Below are 19,115 nucleotides of genomic sequence, written 5' to 3' on the forward strand. Positions count from 1 at the left end.
GTAAAAAAAAGTAATTTACCTGGGAATATTTAGTGTGTATTGTCCTCTGTTTACCATTGTAAATGTAGATAGCACCAGCATTCTGGTTTTCTAGTAGCGCTCCAACTATCACATCATTGAAACCATCCAAATCGATATCTGAAGCAACAGCGATAGCAGATCCATACCGAGTGTTTTCAGTCCCTTGAGGCCCTTCTAGAAGTTCTTGTTTGCCCAAAATGCCCTTTGAGAAAAGGCCAGAGAAAGAGGGGGGGGGTCTTGCATTAGAGTTTTATGAAACACACTAGACAAATATTCTTGAACCTGAATGCAATTCTTTGAAAAAGAAATGGAATTTCCTAGTTCTTACAAAACAGAAAAATCAGAGGTGGAAATTCTTATTCCCTTGTCTATTTTTGCTGTGCCAACTATAAAGGAAGTCCTAAAAACAGACACAAGTAATAAAAACTTTCCATTAAGCATCTCAGGAATTATTGCTAAGGTATGTAGCTTCTGCATACTTCCCAATATTATCAGTAATTATTGCTGTCTGCGTAAAATAGCGCAGTCATTCTATCAGGCTAATTGATCCAACTAAGGGGACTGTTTAAATGAAAGTCATCCTCAGTGGGTTGAAGGATACTGTGTTCAAATGGGTCTCTTGCCATTCCATTCATTCCAAGAGCTCACCAAGATGTACAGACAGCTTGAAATTTATTTATTTATTTTTTTTAAAAAAAACACCACTTATCAGCTATTTGCAAGGGAGTGGATTTCATCTCCCCATTCTCCCTTGCCCATCAAATGACCTATTAGTAGAATTTCAAACATTTTGAAAGGTATCCATGCATGTAGTTACCCCATATACATGCTTTGGATGGATGAGAGCCAAATGGAATTTCTGGATTATCCACAGACCAAGTATTTAGGAAAACATCAGAGCTTTGAGCTACTCTCTTGGCATCCCAATATATTTTATGTACCTTTCTGACGGAAAACATATAGACTCTCCCTTCTTCTTTTTTTAACTCATTCATGAACATCGGTGCGCCAACCAAGAGCACATCTGTTACTGAATCGCCATTAACGTCCACGGAACATAGCACACTACCAAAGTAGGAACCAATCTGAAATGACAGAACATTTTTTATCAGACGGCGCATGCCAGTGCCAGTTACATTGTAGTCGAATTTGTGCAGACAAGATACACAACTTTGGAAAGGCAAACTCGTAATGCAAGTAAATACCAGTTTTAAACCCTACTCGCGGCAGCTGGTGCCTGTGACATTTATACATATATAACACAAACAAGAAAACTCAATGCCAACTTCTGCACTTGCCTGCTCTCCTCTTTGAGAATGAACAATAGTTACACTGCCGTGGACATCAATCTCATAAACCACCACTCTGCCAGTGTAGTTGGACCGTGGAGCACCAGCAACAAAATAGACAGCATCTTCCGCTGAAAGAACAGCAACAGAATAACCTGAAAAGCAAAGTCATAGTTATCGTTATCAAGTAACAGTGGTGCAGTTGTTCAAAAAGGCAACCGAGCATGAAAAGTATTCTAAAAGTGAAATGTAGATTTTATTTCGGTTGCTGCATGCCAAGGTCCTTATGACTTCTGGTCCAGCTACAGAAAGGAGGTTCTGATTAGCTGCAACCTTTGCTGGAAAAAACTTCACAAGCGAGCACTGCTAGCTGGCGTAACTACTCTGATACATATATTTTAGGACAAGTGATGATCTGGGACCATTCACATTAAATGCCAGGCTCTGAAACAGATGGAGCAGGGGGTGTTATGTTCCCCCTACATACATCTTCATGTTCTCTGTCATGTGGAACCCAGCTGCATTCAGAAAAACCCACATCAAGACACACAAGCACAGCGGCACTATTAACACACATGTGAAGACTCCATAGCCCTCGGGTAAGGCACCGGGGGACCTCTGTTCTTGTCCTGAATGGACCAGGAAGTGGAGTGCCACTTTATTTCTAGTTTGACAAATACACAATTTACTACCCCATGATTTTATGGGTCTTTTTCTTTCCCAGATTCTGGGCTTTAGGAACCTTAAGTACCCAATTTTGACAATATTTCCTACTCCCTGCAGCCCATTGTACCCACTGAAAAGCTGTTTCTGGCTGTTTGAAATCCTCTGGAACAGTACAGCACTTGGCTTGGGGAGGGGGGCTGCAATCAGTAAGAGGGATTGGCAAGAATTGGGTGTCCTGCTTTTTGTGAGCGAAAGTGCTTTCTGCTAGCGCAAAGTTATCCACCAGACACAGCCCTTACTTAGCTGCCACATAATCCATTTTATAGCTTTTGCCTCAGCTATTTCTATTTTGATTATTTCTTGTCCAGAGTCTTGGTCTGAGAACTCTTTACAGTTTTTGCAAGCTTATGGATGCATATAGGGCTTGGTAACATCTCAAGAAAATAGCTCTGAAGTCCATGATGTTTTCCCCATTATAATAACTAATCATAGATATCAGGAGAAAGAATTCTCCATCACTTGCCAATATAATTCTGAAGTGACTGCCTTATGAGACTCATTTTGTACTTGTAAACCACATGAATAATCGAGGACCCCCATGAGTCTGCAGCCTCTCTCCTTCAAAAGGCATGTAGATAAGAATCAAAACAAGTTCCTAACACCCATATTGGTTTTTAGAAAACTGTATTTTATTAACCAATAAATTAGTTAAAAGACAAATTACTGTTCATTTAAAGAGAGCAAATGCTTGAAATTTCTGGCAACTGTTCCCAAGTTCAAGTATCTAAAAGAAAAGAAAATGCTCTGGAATGATAAATCTTTAATTGGCTGTCCACAGTTCTAAAGCAGGAATGTGATAAAGAGTACCCAAGCACATTTGAGAAATATTTCACTCTGCCCTTTGAACCACCACCCTCACCTAAATAGGAGGTATGATTTCTGTCTTGCAAAACTTTTTCAAATGCTTCCTTGGGGAATATAGCAGCTTGTTTTGCTGTCTCCTGCACCACCGTTCCAGTCCACTCATAGGCCCCCACAGCACCCAGCATCAGAACTACTTCCTTAAGAGAAAGCAAAACAAAGGCAAACGGGGATTAAAATATACTCAGGTATTTTCAGTGAATGATTTTCAATGACACAAGAGGCAGTGACACATCCCCAACACAAGTAGTTTTCAATATACTTTTCTACTTATACATTTCTATCATTTTGTGATTCTCTACCATTCTAACAGTTTCTTCTTCAAGTAAAAAAAGGTAGTATTGTAGAGTTTGGTGTCAGCGTGCTTGTGTTGTTCACTTGTGTTCCTTTGGTGGTGAGAGAGGTTGGGGTTGGCCTAGGGTGTGATTGTTTGTTTGTGATTGGCTGTGGTGATCTTTGTTTTCGTGTGTGAGTGAGGTGGGTGGGTGTTTTGGATCAGGTTAGCCATATTGATTTGTATGCTGTTGGTGGATTATTGTCATTGTCCTGTTGGGCTGTGTATGTGATAAAGGGGAGCCATACTGGGGTGAAGGTGTCTTCTTCTGTTTGTCCCCGTGTCAGTTTCAGTTTATTAGTTAATTTTTCTGGTAGGGCTGTTTCCCATACTATTTGGTACATACATTAAGCATAATAGAAACACTGCTACCCGACTCCACCCCCATCCATCTCCCCTCCCTCCACTCCCCTTTCTTTCCCCCCCTTTTTTCTTCTTCTCCCCCTAATGCCTCAACAAATGAAACGGATTTGTAAAAATGTTACATGGAAAAAAAACCCCCGAGGCATTACACTTACACTGTAAAACAAGAAAACCCTTAATAATATATATATATATATTAAAAAAGGTAGTATTGTTGGCAATGTAAGTTAAATGCAGTGTTGGTTTACAAGCTGTTCATTACCTTTTGCTGCAAGTATGAAGCACTGAATCCCACTTGTGACATTTCCAACTGGAATAAATCACCTTGATCAGTACCTGGTGGGGGGGAAAATGATGTTTACTCATATGTCTATCACCAGTTACAAATAAATTTTGTGACACACTGATTTCAGTAGGTGGGAAACCTGTGCCCCCCCCCCAAAAGATGTTGTTGGATTCCAACTCCTGTCAGAACCAGCCTGCATGGTCAAAAGCCAAGGATGATAGGGGGTTTGTAACGCAGCAACATCTGGCAAGTAACAGGTTAGCTAGCGCTGGATAGGATTGATTAGTAGAAAGGGAAACTCTTTATTTTAGTACCTTCTATGCTGAAAATTCGCTCTCCCAACGTTCCTGCTTCTTCTAAAAGTGCCGCCTCAGATGACACATTAAAGAAATATTTTGATGTGGGAACACTGGCAATTCCTTTGATTTCTTTGATTAAATTTCTAGTATCCATGTCTTGTCTAATTAAGTATCCTAATACCTTGAGGGGGAGGGGAAAGAATGTTCATGTGAATTTTAATAAGAAGCATTCAGATACATCTGTATTACGTACTTGTTACAGAACATTTTTGTCTCCATTTTGTCCCTTCACACAACCTCTACTGGGCATAGCAGATCAAGTGAAAAGGGCTGTCTACCTAGTCACCACATGCTAACCCAGTAGTGAGCATGTTGGGGGGGGGTACATGGATTTGGAGGGGAAGAGACTTGCTAAAGGAAATTACACTTTTCTTACTACCTCTATCTCCTGTTACTACTTCTGTCTCGGCCACGTGTACTTCTCTGCTAAGGTCATACTGGTTGGGGGGGGGGGGGGAATAGCACTTTCAGGGCATTTCAGCAGTTCTCACTGATGTCCGCTTCAAACATTGCTTCATGTGTGTCTCACTATAAATTATTTCCTTGTGTAAACCACAATCAGGGAAACTTTTAAAAATGTGACATTTTCCTGATGTGGTTAGACTTAATGTTGTTCCCATCAGCTGGCGAGGTTACAATTAGGTGGGTCACAGAAGCAGATAACTGCGTGAAGATGAATACGCAAAGCATCTCTTTTGACTGAAATGGATCTAGAAGACCACACCGAAGACTTCTGTATGAAGAATGCAGCATCTATAGAGCTATGAACTTGACAAATGCATATTGGGGATGAACTTATATTTCAGTTTCAGTTTCTCCGTACTTCCCATTTTTCCAAGTTTAAGTACAGTTCACTCCATTTCTGCACCAATTTGCAAATTTTTGCTTTAAAAGTCTGTGTGAAAATTCAAAAGCATTTTCATGCACCTTTATCCTAATATGTACATATATGGATGCAACTCTCTCAAATATATACACGTTTACAAGCAAGTTCTCCTAATATAATGCAGTTTTGTACGATAGTTTCACTGATACATGCATCTTTCTGCAGAGTTTTGGGTTGGAGAACTGGATCCCAAAATTTGGAGAAGTTCAAAATCTGATGAATAGCTGTAGTCCAGCTTGCTTATTGGTTTGGGAAGTGTGAACTAGGCAGGTTTGCATGAAAATGTGACTCAAACAATTCCCCCGCCCCCTATCCCTTATGAATATTCCTCACAGAGGAGCTACATTCTAGACTCATTGTCACAATTATTTTAAAGGTAAAGGTAAAGGTACCCCTGCCCGTACGGGCCAGTCTTGACAGACTCTAGGGTTGTGCGCCCATCTCACTCAAGAGGCCGGGGGCCAGCGCTGTCCGGAGACACTTCCAGGTCACGTGGCCAGCGTGACATCGCTGCTCTGGCGAGCCAGAGCCGCACACGGAAACGCCGTTTACCTTCCCGCTAGTAAGCGGTCCCTATTTATCTACTTGCACCCGGGGGTGCTTTCGAACTGCTAGGTTGGCAGGCGCTGGGACCGAACAACGGGAGCGCACCCTGCCGCGGGGATTCGAACCGCCGACCTTTCAATTTTAGTCCCCTTGTAATCCATGCATTAAAGATAGCAAGGGCTAAAGTTACAGTCGCAATAATGAAAGCCTTACTTACTGCTATGCCAAACCTAGTGATGTTGTCCTCATTACATTTAGTTATCACTTCTTGCATGTTCGAGCCATCATGTGATTCACCATCTGTCACAACAACCATGACTTTAGAGGCTGTTGGCCGCCCTCCAGCTTCTTTTGAGAAAGCGTTACGTCTGTAATGAGCAGCATGTGTGATTTACTATATACAAATACTGCTTTATACGCATGCTTTCACGTAGTACTTTTACCACCAACAAAGTGAAGATGCAGAAAAACAGCATCACTACAAAATCCTTAGCTGATATCAAGTACATTAGCATTCAAAGTAGTATTCAAACATTGTTTTAATTTACCCTCACATACAGATATATATTTTTTGTCAGTGATAGAGTTGTTCTGTTTTAAATAAAAAAGAAGATCTCTGTTTAGCTGAGCATCAGCTGCTATTCGGTGTGCTTTACCTGGCATATTCAATTGCGCTGAATGTATTAGTTTGGACCCCTCCGTTCTGAAAGGTTTTTGACATTGCTTGTACAACATCTCCTTTATCTTGGTAAGTACTCAGGTTGAACACTACTCTTGGGTAAACACCATACTGAATCAAGCCTACCTAGAATTTCAGATAAAATTAAGAGGGGAAAGTGTTATACTACTAACTAAATAATCCAGTGCAATATACATCTATAAGTTCCAGTTCCCATTAGCTCCAGCCAGCATTGCATTGCCAATGGCCAGGGAAGATGGAAGTTCTAAATTCAGCAGAATTTGAGGGGCGGGGGTGGGACACATGTTCCCCACTCCTAACATTAAAAAATGAAGCTTTACACTGCCAACTCATACATAGTGGGCTGTATCCAATGGTGGCTTTGCACTAACAGGAAAGACACCACCCCCCCATAAGGCATGGCTCTTCAGTTCTGCTGACCCTACCGCCTGTGCCCCAATTCTACACACCTGAGTTTTTGTGGGACCTATATCTAAACCTTGAACAAACTTTTTCAAGAAATCCGATACAGCATGCCAGGGATGAATGCTGTTTGACTCATCACATACCACCACCACATCTATGGCAGAAGAACATTCTGCAAAAGAAGGGGATAGAAAAAGTCTGAGGCAGTTATTTCAGCAGCATAGTCCCTTGTCTTGTATTTAAAGCAATTGAAATTGCTTACTGAATCATACTTAAGTACTTACTTTGCACAGCAGGGGAGAAACTTCTCATGATCTGGAAATTTGGGCCGAACTCAGAGCAGATCCCTGTTGCATAGTACTGACTCCCACACTGTTGTGCCCACAAAGGGCCGCAAGTCTTTAAAAAGAAGAGGAAGAGGAATAAACCTTTAGAAGCACCTATTACAACAAAGCATTTAATCTCCCTCCTACAATGTGGGACAGAAATATTGCGCTGGAAGGTGCATCGTGCAGTCTCTCCCTCAATACAAGTCTGGACCACCCATACATGAGTGCTCCACATGTTAGGTAAAGGTAAAGGACCCCTGGGCGGTTAAGTCCAGTCAAAGGCAAATATGGGGTTGCAGCGCCCATCTCGCTTTCAGGCCAAGGGAGCCAGCGTTTGTTCACAGACGGCTTTCTGGGTCATGTGGCCAGCATGATTAAACCGTTTCTGGTGTAATGGAACACCGTGACGGAAACCAGAGTGCACGGAAACACCATTTACCTTCCCGCTGCAGCAGTACCTATTCATCTACTTGCACTGGTGTGCTTTTGAACTGCTAGGTTGGCAGGAGCTGGGACATAGAAACGGGAGCTCACTCCGTCACGGGGCCTCGAACCGCCAACCTGATCAGGAAGCCCAAGAGGCTCAGTAGTTTAGACCACAGCACCACCTGCGTCTCCACATGTACTCTATCCAACTTTTAAGTAGTTGGATAGTTTCTAATATTTAGCATACTCAGGAATCAAAAGTTTTGTGTCTCTTTTGTAAGAGTTTTGCAGTTCCTGTGAGGGCAAAATCTGAGCCCTAAGGTTTGAATCAGTTAGTGGTTCCAGGTTCAGTTAAGAATTGGATCTCTGCTGTTTGTTTATTTAAAATATGTTTCATCACTTTTTTCAGGCTTCAACATGCAAGAGCAGGGCAATATACAGGAGCCTCAATTACCAAGCATACAGTATACTTTTAAGTAGCTGCTGTGTTAAACCCTGTTAATAAGAATCTCAGTTAAAGGCAACACTGAAGAGGAAAGCCTAAATGCCTGTACAGATGTGCACAAATCAATGGGAAGGGATTCCATAGCTCTGGGGCCACCACCAAGAAGGTCACACCAACAGCTTAGCCTAACATAATGGTGGGCTTTTGCGAAGGACCCCCTGGAACAGATATTAGCATATAGGCAAGATTGTATGGCTGACAGAGGCCTTTAAGCTAGTATTTTCTGCACCTTGTCAATGATCATCTAGTGAACCATTTTGCATAATAAATGGCTCTGAACCATGCATGGCTTGCTGCACTAGTCCTTGCCTCTATGGCATGACACTACACATTTCTCAGTTCAACACTATAAACATTGCATACTTCAAGACATTGATAAAGGAGATCCTTGCCACTTAGCATACTGGCTGTGTTCACAAATCATGCTAGAGCTAAAATACTTTGGAAATTAATCCAAGCCTGTGTTGAAAACCATTTGGTTCATTCTTATCACAGCAGTTCCCGGGAGAGTAATTTCAGAATTTTTTTTTATCCCTGATAATCAGAAGCCTTATCCTTTCAAACCTAAAATACAGTATATTAGTGGCAAATAACACAGCCCTCGGGTCTTGCTCACACATGTTAGGAATCTAAAATAGCTACCATCTCTGTACTACATACCAAGTCTAATGTACTTGCAGAGCAGTAAAAAGCTATGCATCTCGAAGTAGGTATTAGGTTAAGCTGTACTGTTGTCTCACAACTTCAGCACCCTGACATTCCTTCAGCTGCTGGGCACAATTTTGTATCATACTCACAAGTCACAGAGTGAGGCCAGAAAACATTGCCCTCATTCAAATTGGGTCCAGATAGTATTGGATGTATGGAAGTGAGAGCTGGTCCATAAAGAAGGCTGATCGCCGAAGAATTGATGCTTTTGAATTATGGTGCTGTAGAAGACTCTTGAGAGTCCCATGGACTGCAAGAAGATCAAACGCATCCATTCTTAAGGAAATCAGCCCTGAGTGCTCACTGGAAGGACAGATCGTGAAGCTGAGGCTCCAGTACTTTGGCCACCTCATGAGAAGAGAAGACTCCCTGGAAAAGACCCTGATGCTGGGAAAGATGGAGGGCACAAGGAGAAGGGGACGACAGAGGACGAGATGGTTGGATAGTGTTTTCGAGGTTACCAGCATGAGTTTGACCAAACTGCGGGAGGTAGTGGAGGACAGAGGTGCCTGGCGTGCTCTGGTCCATGGGGTCACGAAGAGTCGGACATGACTAAACGACTAAACAACAACAACAACAACAACAACAGTATTGGCATGAAGCCAAATCAGAGTGAGGCCAACAGTTCCTGTCCTAATTCTGGCATCTTGTAGGCAAAGGGGGAAAATGCCCATCAGTGGTGGAGACTAGGATTATTGCCGCCACCAGAACCCCAAGCAGGTAGCAGAAAAAACCAGCAAGGGCCCTTTCATTAAATCTTTCACACCCCCACACCCCAAATTCATTTTAAATCAGTAAAGGTCACCTGAAATTGTTTGTCTCAGCCATAGATACCGGTAGTTCCTCTCCCCCCTTAAATTTATTTCACATTAACTGGCCAGAAGATGGCATCGTTCTAGTGAGCTTATACTAGTAAGTTCTCCATTACTTCAATTCACTGCATTCTTTTATGAGGACCAGCAATAAACAAATTCAGCCCTAACCTTTCAGATCATGCCATGCTTTGTAAAAGCCTGGGAACAGGTGTTGGTGTAGCCACATCCCCTCCCCCCCCCACTCGAATCAAATCTACAATCAGGGGTGTAATTAATTATGAGGTGAAAGTATTCTGCAAGTCTGACATTCTTCTATAGCAATCCTGCAGCCTTCCCTGACTTGGTGCCTTCGATATATTTTGGACCACAGCTTCCCTCATGCTGGCTAGGGCTGATAGAAATTGTAGTTTAAAACAGATGAAGGGCAATGTGTTGGGGAAGGCTGCTCTGCTGGAGAATGGGTTACATTTACTCCTCCCTGTGCAGCAATACTTTCAGGAAAATGTCCTGCTTCTTTCCTTAGAAAGGAAGTTAATATACCTTTTTTTCTTATTCACAGATCACTTAGGTTACACTTACAAAGGAGTGAACCCCACTGATTTCTGTTCTCATCCTGAAGCAAAGTTCTTAACCCAAGGTACTATTTCTGGGTTACTGGAGTCTGTAGCCTGAAGCGTCTGCAACCTGAAGTGTCTGTAACCCGAGGTACCACTGTATAGAGTTAGCGGTAGAGAGATCCCATGGAAAGGTTCCATTGCCTTCCTGTCCAACTCTATCTTATAACTGGACTTATAAAGCAAATGTGAAAGCCTGTGGAAATGGGCTTTGGTGCATCATGGTGAGCTGAGCATTGAAGAGCACTAGGACCATAATGGAAGGGAAAAGATGGTGGAGGCAGAACGTGAGAAGAATCCTCAACAATCTGAGGGTATGTTGATTTACAGTGGTACCTCGGGTTACGAACTCAATTTGTTCCGGAGGTCTGTTCTTAACCCGGAACCGTTCTTTACCCGAGGCGCGCTTTCACTAATGGGGCCTGCCGCCGTGCGATTTCCATTCTCATCCTGGGGCAGTTTGTAACCTGAGATGCTACTTCCAGGTTAGCGGAGTTTGTAACCTGAGGTGTTTGTAACCCGAGGTACCACTGTATAGGACTGCATTGCAACAGTGTAATCCTATGGTATTGTTCCTCGAAGTAAGTTCCACTGAGTTCCGTGGGGGTCACTCCCTTGTTAAGCATATTTAGGACCATGTCCTTAATCTCTTTTGTTGTTTTAACACAGAGATGGGGAAGCTGCGTCCTTCCAGAACTTACTGGACCCCAACTCCCGTCCACCCCAGCCAGAATGGCCAATGGTCAGGGATGATGGGAGCTGTAGTCTAGCAACACCTGGAGGGCCACAGGTTCCCCAGGCCTCTTTTAAAATATCTGGAGCACAAGAAACAGCACAATAATGTTGTAGTTATTTATTGCATTGGCTGCGAGATAAAATAGAGGCAACCCTTCCATGAGGCATAACAATGAAAGCTGCTTCAGATTCTGGACTGCAGTTCTATTAAAGTATTTCAGTTGCAATATTATAGATCAAATAACTTGTTTTTTAAAATAATGATAATTAAAAAGCAGAGGCAAGAACAGTATGGAAAGGGTAGGCAGTATACTGTAATTACGTTTATAGCTGAAATCCTATACTTGCTTACGTGGCAGGAAGTCCCATTGGATTTAATGGGCCTTCCTTCTGAATAAATGGGTATTGGATTGCAATGTAAAGGTCTGTTGGTTCAGATATGTGCACAGCAATGGTGTGTTGGAGCGCCTTGCCTTCCGGATGATTTCTGCTGAATAGGCACATGGAGGAGTTGGCACATAGCAGTGATAGGAATTTTGGAACTTAGAGCCTTCAAAGTATGCCTCCTGCAAAACTTTTATTTAAATGGCTATTTTTCATCCATGCCACAGATAAAATTACAGCCTTGTCTTGATTTCCTATATCATCAGCACATTAGCCCTTTCCCTTTGTGTATTCATGTTCAAAATTTTAAGTATTTGTATTGCAATATGCATAACTCTTTGGTACATCTGCTTTTTTTAAAAAAAACAATTCCCACAAATGTTAGAGCAGCTTTAGACTGGTCTCTATAGCATAAGAAACATTGTGCATAATGCAAACAAGTCATAAGGGACTTGTTTTTGTTGCATCTGCAGCATGCAAGCTCAACACACTGAATACGTTTCTCAGGACTATGCAAATAACATGCACTAAAAGGTTTCTCGGAATATAATTTCAGACTTCATTACCAAGAAGCACAGGGAATGCTTCTGAAAGTGATCACAACTTTAAATGTTTGTAAATTTTGTGCGTCAGCATTATACAGTGCAATATGCACAACAAAGAACGAATCCCATTTTAAAGTCTAGACTCTAGATGATGGAAAAAGAAGTTTAACTCAAACTCTTCCCTGCCAACAATAACTCCAAGTATTTAGCTGCAATTATTTTCTCTTATCTAAGGACAATTGGCTTTGCAAGACTTGATCCCAGTTAGAAAACCACCAGAAACAATAAACTGAAATTCCAAGAAGAAACTGAATTGAATTGAGTCCAGTAGCTCATTGGTAGCCAATGTGTTTTCAGGACTGGTGGCAAATGGTCCCATCAGGTTGTCCCAGTTACCAGCCTAAACAGCTGCATTCTTCATGATTATATGTGCCATCCAAATAAGCAGACAGCATCTGTTGAAATCTTAATTCCATGAAAGCTTTTCTCAACTGTGGGTAGGATATGTTAGATAAGTACCTTGCTATTCGATGATCCTTCTGAAAAGCAGCAAAGCACTAAGAGGAGCAATTATTATTAATCACTTCCTCCACTACGAGATATATGGTCAATGATTATTATTTCTTTCTTTATTCATTGCCTTACACTCCAAAGATCTCAAGGCAACTTACATGAATGCAATGAAACATACAAAAGTACGTACAATAAAATACCAGCTGCTTGCAATGCTACAATATGAAAACAATGAGCTAATGAAACAACACCTACAGCAGCAGGAAAACAACAACAATCAAATTCCAGCCTTTGTCTGGAGCTGACTAGAAGACAATAAAAACATTAAATTTATTATTTATTTATTTTCTTTATTGAATTTCTATACCGTCCTTCCTCCAAAGGAAACAATATAAAAACACAGAAATGCACAACATAGTAGCATACAAAAACGATACCCTCCCCATCAGTTTAAAAGGCCATAGATTGCTTCATTAGGCAAAGGCCTGGGAGAAGAGGAATGTTTTTGTCTGGTGCCTGAAGGTATGTAGCGAGGGCGCCAGGCGAGCCTCTCTGGGGAGAGCATTTCAAAAGTGGGGAGCCACCAAAGAAAAGGCCCGTTCTCATGTTGCCACCCTCTGGACCTCTCACAATGAGGCACACAAAGATGATGATTGCAGGCTCTGGGTTGGTTTACAAGCGGAGAGACAGTCCTGAGCCATTTAAGGCTTTATAGGTAAAAACCAGCACTTTGAACTGAGCCCAGAAACTAATTAACAGCCAGAGTAGTTGGAACAGGATTGACGTTATATGTACGTATAAGCAAACCCATTTATCACTGCAATATATATCTTAACACATTTGGATGAACTGCACTGAAGAAGGGACCCAAGAAAAGCTAGAAAAGGTTATAGTTTCCCCACTGACTGCCAAACAAGCTATATTTTATATTGCATCTCCAGCACTTACCAAAAATCCTCCGGTTATTGAGTTTCTTACTAGGGTTAATCCTAGATTCATATACTTCTTTATCTCAGTGGCATTTGGGACACTTGCGAAAGCTAAAAAGACACAATACAACAATACACACAATCAAGAAAAATTCAAGCTACCATTTTCAATGTAAGCAGCCAGAACCCTGTATATCTCTTACCTATGTCCCATATAATCCCCTAAAACAATACATGTGTGCTCTCTTAATAAGCATCATCTGTGAACTATTAGAAAAAGAAGAAGAAGAAGAGTTTGGATTTGATATCCCGCTTTATCACTAACCAAAGGAGTCTCAAAGCGGCTAACATTCTCCTTTCCCTTCCTCCCCCACAACAAACACTCTGTGAGGTGAGTGAGGCTGAGAGACTTCAGAGAAGTGTGACTAGCCCAAGGTCACCCAGCAACTACATGTGGAGGAGCAGGGAATCAAACCCGGTTCACCAGATTACGAGTCCACCGCTCTTAACCACTACACCACGCTGGCTCTCAAAAATTGTTTGTGGCAAGTATCCTCCATTCATGAAGTTGCTTTCCCCCAGAAACTCAGCACAGGGAGCAACTTAGGACCTTACTGTTCTGACTACCATTTGAGGCCGGGATAAATAATGCAAAAAGCTTTATTTTTAGTAACAGAAGGTTATGTATTTCATTTATTTAGTACAGTCATTAGATCCCGCAATTCTTCCATCATAGGACTCAGGATAGCATACATGAGGTTCCCAGGGAATCTCCCATCCAGACACCAACCATACTCAATCCTGATTAGCTGCATCATGTGCCTTCAAACCATGCCCTGGTTTGCGTTAAACACATTGAGCTACTGAGCACAACATAAGCTCAAATAAATGTTCCTCACTTCTTATCTAGGGACTCTTAATTCTATCACACAGGCCATGTGCATTTCTTCCCAACTTGTGGCAAATTGCCATAGATTTCTGCCATGTGCAGAAATTCGAGTTGGCACCCCCCCCCAAGCAGTTGCAACGATGTGCTCAAAGTTTATTCCTGCACTCAGCAGAACAAAATATATGACCGTGCATGCTATGTACAGATCTTTCACAAAACAAAATGTAGGTTTTCAGTCTCTAAATAGAACTGAGCCTACATATACGTAGAGATGACAGCAGAGCCATCCCTGTTTAGCAATTGTTTTTATATGCTATAACCAACTTTGGGTGGATAAGAAAAAATAAGAAGAAGCACAATAATCAAGATGACGACGACGTACGCTGAGGTCCATAGGAAGAAAGGCAGGCTATACAATTTATTCTTTAATTTATTTGCTGAATTTAGAACTTACTCTGCAAGTTCATCTTTGAACATTGGGTTCCCGGTTGATTAACATCACACTTATAGACGTCGCCCATTCTGTTTCCTGGATATCCACTCCAGGGTGAACCAACAAGCAACCTGGAAAACAGACATATCTTTACAAACTGTATGGTCATTTCAGTTGAAAGACTCCACTCTGAAAACAGTAATTGAAAGTATGAGCTCAAGGTTACTACAATAATTATATTTATGATTATTTCTTTGGTCTCTGTAAAACAAGGGTAGTCAACATGCTGCATGCCAGATGCTGTGGGCCACAATTCCCAACAGCACAGCCAATGGTCAGGAATCATGGGAACTGTAGTCAGTAACATCTGTCATGCAACATACTGAGTATTCATCATATGGCAGAAATGTATTTATAATTTTGCGTTCCTTCTGGCCAGTTCATTTTTTACATGGTAACATCTAGCCAATTTTACTACCTCATTTTCACTTGTGTGAGTGACTTGCATCAACTAGGGAGTAGGCATTATTGTTGGCATCCATCCACCTCAAGAGACAATGGAGCGCGCCTCCATGGGTGAAGTCAAACTGCTGTGTTAACAGCACCAGAGTGATCTCTCTGGGGCAGAAGCCTGGGCAGTGTTTATGGAGGTCCTGGGCTGCCTAGATGACAAGACCTGCCTCTCAGCCTCGCTGATGTGGTCCAAAGGAAAGCAGAGCAATGCATTTGGCACCAGTTGGGCTGCAAGAGTTGCAGGAAGGAGGTGTACAAGGCACCCTTCAACTGTCTTAGGGACTCTACTCCCAATTTGTGTAGCTTACTCTTTAGCCTTTTCTTCTCCTGAAGATATCCCACAAGGCTGTGGAGGTTTAGGATCAGAGTTTTCCTTCTCCTAGATGCGCTACCTTTCCAGGTTGATGAGCCCCATCTGCCCCTTACTTCCTTCTACAGCACATGCAGAAACCGCCTTCTTGACCATTGGACCCACTATTGATCTTGTCCACTCAATGCACTAGAGCCTGTCTTCACATGCAGGGAAAGTCCCTAAGTCACCAAGGGTTTGAGACCCTAGTGAGTAGGCATTAGTGACAATATAATTATTACATGAGGCACACCTCCCTCTTTGCAAAGAAGGGTTAAATCTTTGCTATGTCAGTGGTAAGTAAAGGTTACTTACTATTCCAGTTGTGGAAACTTGGAAAATCTGTCACTGTGACTATTTCCAAGTTAACACCCAGAAAACACCCCCCCACCACCACCCAAAAAAGTTCTCTTCCTACACCACATGGTCACTCAGAAGAGTGATCTTTGAAAGGGTATTTTTATATAGCAGTACACCAAATCATGACCCTGTTGATTAAAATGATTTCCAGTTTGTGAAGCTTTTTTAAAACCCAGAACAGAAGAACATAAAATAGCTTGAAAGTCAACTTGATTTTTAAAAACAACAAGACATTTTTAAAAAGCAGAAAGAGAGAAGATCTCAAAAGAATATGGAAACATCTATCTTAGTTTCCATATCTATACAGATAATTAAGTGTAGTTAATCTCAGAAGCTAAATTTACTTATTTGTTTCTTTCAGGGTTAGGAACCTATGGCCTTCAGATGTTGTTGGCTTCTCAATGCCCACCACTGACAGACAGCATAGCCAATGGTCTGAGACGTTGGGAGCTGCATTTCAGCAATACCTGGAGGGTCACTGGTTCCCCATTCTCAGATAATTTGGCTTGCTTGCTGTTTACGTTATACTCTGATTCTGCTGTTCTATGAACTTCCTGTCCTACCTTACACAATGCTATGACTAAATGTACAATACTACTGTGGAGTACTATTAGTCACCTTTCTAAGCATCATTCCACTAAATATTCTTTTAATGGGTCTGGATTTTAGGAAGTCCACAACTAAACAGACGCAACTGCAAACATACAGCAGACCGTGGGAGGGAGAAGATGAAAGTACAATGAGTTACTTGTAGGAGCCAAATTGTGACGTAGCTCCGAATCAGAAATGGGTGCAGCACAAAGTCAACTTTAAATCCTGTGCAAACACAAAGTCAATTTTGAATCCTTTGCGATCTGCAGTTGTTGGCACTCCTTTCTCTTTTCCTTGCATTGTTTAAAAGAAAGTTGACAAAGAAATTAATCAACAAGCCAAGGTGATGCAATTTAGAAGCACCAGTTAAATTTCTATTGACAGAGTGGCCCAATCAGGAAACACTCACTGAATAAGCAAAAAAACAACACCTAAAAAGTTTAGCATAGACTTTTAAATTCAACTGTTCTAGTTCTGAAAACCCCCGTTTTCAATATGTTGTTCTTATGTGGTAAAATATTAGCATGAAAAGGTCAGATTAGCATTACTAGGGGTTGCATCCAATGGTAGCTTGCCTTAGCACAAGGGTGTGAAACATTATTTTACAGTCCAAGGGACTGTCCCTCATGGACAATGCTTCAGGGCCTGCAAGCCAGTCCTGGCATGGCCAGAGGCAAAAGCAGATGGAGCATTACATGCCTTTGTCCAGTATGTCTTATTTCCACCTTGCAGAAGTCCTACACACACCTATGCCCTCTATTCAGGCAAGCAAGAGGCATCAGCATAGTTCAAGGACACATTCCAGGAAGGCAAGATGAGCTAGCAAGATGTGTGGCCTGGGGAGAGCCCTAAGGGTCAGAGAGAAAAGCCATACTTAACCCCTGGGCCTGAGCTCAACTGCTCACTGGGGCAGGTATCTTTCAGGTATCCTGAAAAATTACCTCATCCCCTACATAACCAACCGATTTGCAGAAGTTCCCAAGTTTGATCCCCAGACACCCATCAGAAATTGTCAGTGTAGACAATAGTGAACCAGATGGGCTGCTGGGTCTGATTCGGTATAAGGCACCTTCCTGTGTTCCTAATATAGTTGCCCTCTGCTTTTCTCCCTGCACTATGAATGAAGAGCAGGAAATGCTTACCATTTGCCTTCTTGATTTATAAGCTGTTGGACTGTATATCCGAATTGTTCACTCGAGGGGCCAGAAAATACTCTTGCTCCTTGGAGCCCAACGTTGTATGCTTCACAGCGGTTTTCAAAGATGCCTATTGAGAGGAAGAGTGATTTATATGACCATAATAGAACAATTAAGAAAATAAGCCAACATACTCCTGGTTCTTCATGCCGGTTCTGCTCAGCATGTGGGTATACAGGGCTTTTTTTGAGCCAGAACTCACCGGAACTCAGTTCTGGCACCACTCAGGTGAGTGCCATTGCCATTACAAGAGAACAAGGCCTCAGTCATGGTGAGTTCCGGCACCTCTTTTTCCTTGAAAAACAGCACTGCGGGTATATATCTCATTTCCACAACTGCACTGGGAAAGGCACCAGCATAAGAACACAGGAAGGGCCTCGTTGGATCAGACCAAAGGCTTATCTAGTCCAACATTCTGTTCATATCAGATGGCCAACCCATGGGGAACCCACAAGCAGGGCATGGCACATTAGTGTATTCCCACAAATGGTACTGGGGCTGAATAAAGCAGCTCGAGCAGATATTGTTATTGTTCTAAAAAATAAAAACCCTAGCCCTGAAAATAATAATAATAAAAAAAATTTATACCCCACCCTCCCCAGCCAAGACGAGGCTCAGGGCGGCTAACACCAGGTATAAAAACAATTGATTGAAATACAACTTAAAAAACAATATTAAAATACAACATTAAAATGCAGCCTCATTTCAGTAGAAACTCAAATCAAAAACTTCACCAAGGCTAACTATCCAGACTGGTCCTACGTGGGTCAGAAAAAAAGCCAGGGAAGTCCCCAAATACGGGTTCCATCACAGAAGGAGAAAGGAAAAAGGATAAAGGGGAAGGGGATCAAGTTGATTCCAAGCCAAAGGCCAGGTGGAACAACTCTGTCTTACAGGCTCTGCAGAAAGAAATCAGATCCTGCAGGGCCCTGGTCTCATGAGACAGAGCGTTCCACCAGGCCGGAGCCAGTGTTGAAAAGGCCCTGGCTCTGGTTGAGGCTAATCTGACTTCCTTAGGGCCCGGGACCTCTAGGGTCAAAGACACTGGCTTCAATTCCTCATGTGAAAAACGTAAGTGACAGCACTCTGCCTCAAGGGATGGTTTTGCATACATAGGATCTTAAAATGTTAGAGCTGACCCCTGCTCAATGCTGACTCTGTAAGTGAAGGATGGGTGTATAGCATCCTTGAAATACAATTGTCCAGTCACTGCTTAAGTATCTTCAACAAAGATGAGCTTGCCTCCCAAGGCAGTCAAACTCCTCTTCCTGTTAGGAAGTCTGTCCTAATGTTTATCTGAAAGTGGCTTCCTTTCCATTTCCTCCCACTGGTTCTAGTCCTGACCTCTGGAGAAACATAGAAGAAGTCTGTTCCACCTTCTGTGTGCCCTCCAGATATATGAAGACAGCTTTATCTCATTAATTTCCTCTTCTCATGTGATCAAGCTGAATAGAGTTAACCACCCCCCTTGCATGGTCCTGCCTCCACCAACCATTTTACACCAG

At 42.1% G+C, this 19,115-nt stretch overlaps 1 protein-coding gene across 1 annotated transcript in view; it reads right to left on the reverse strand.

Moving 5' to 3' along the window:
• ITGA2 (integrin subunit alpha 2) overlaps positions 1-19,115 on the reverse strand; it is a 64,621-nt gene that overhangs the window by 31,727 nt on the left and 13,779 nt on the right. Inside the window, exons 2-14 of the mRNA XM_028748457.2 lie at positions 17,557-17,680; positions 14,623-14,732; positions 13,299-13,390; positions 7,061-7,175; positions 6,821-6,948; positions 6,328-6,476; positions 5,889-6,039; positions 4,195-4,360; positions 3,857-3,930; positions 2,896-3,037; positions 1,320-1,465; positions 963-1,106; positions 20-223 (exon numbers count right to left, since the gene is read on the reverse strand). Of these exons, the coding sequence (XP_028604290.2) occupies positions 20-223; positions 963-1,106; positions 1,320-1,465; positions 2,896-3,037; positions 3,857-3,930; positions 4,195-4,360; positions 5,889-6,039; positions 6,328-6,476; positions 6,821-6,948; positions 7,061-7,175; positions 13,299-13,390; positions 14,623-14,732; positions 17,557-17,680 (1,745 nt within the window). The remainder of the gene's footprint in view (positions 1-19; positions 224-962; positions 1,107-1,319; positions 1,466-2,895; positions 3,038-3,856; positions 3,931-4,194; positions 4,361-5,888; positions 6,040-6,327; positions 6,477-6,820; positions 6,949-7,060; positions 7,176-13,298; positions 13,391-14,622; positions 14,733-17,556; positions 17,681-19,115) is intronic.

Source organism: Podarcis muralis, chromosome 11 (genome assembly GCF_964188315.1).
Source record: "Podarcis muralis chromosome 11, rPodMur119.hap1.1, whole genome shotgun sequence".
Lineage (NCBI taxonomy): Eukaryota > Metazoa > Chordata > Lepidosauria > Squamata > Lacertidae > Podarcis > Podarcis muralis.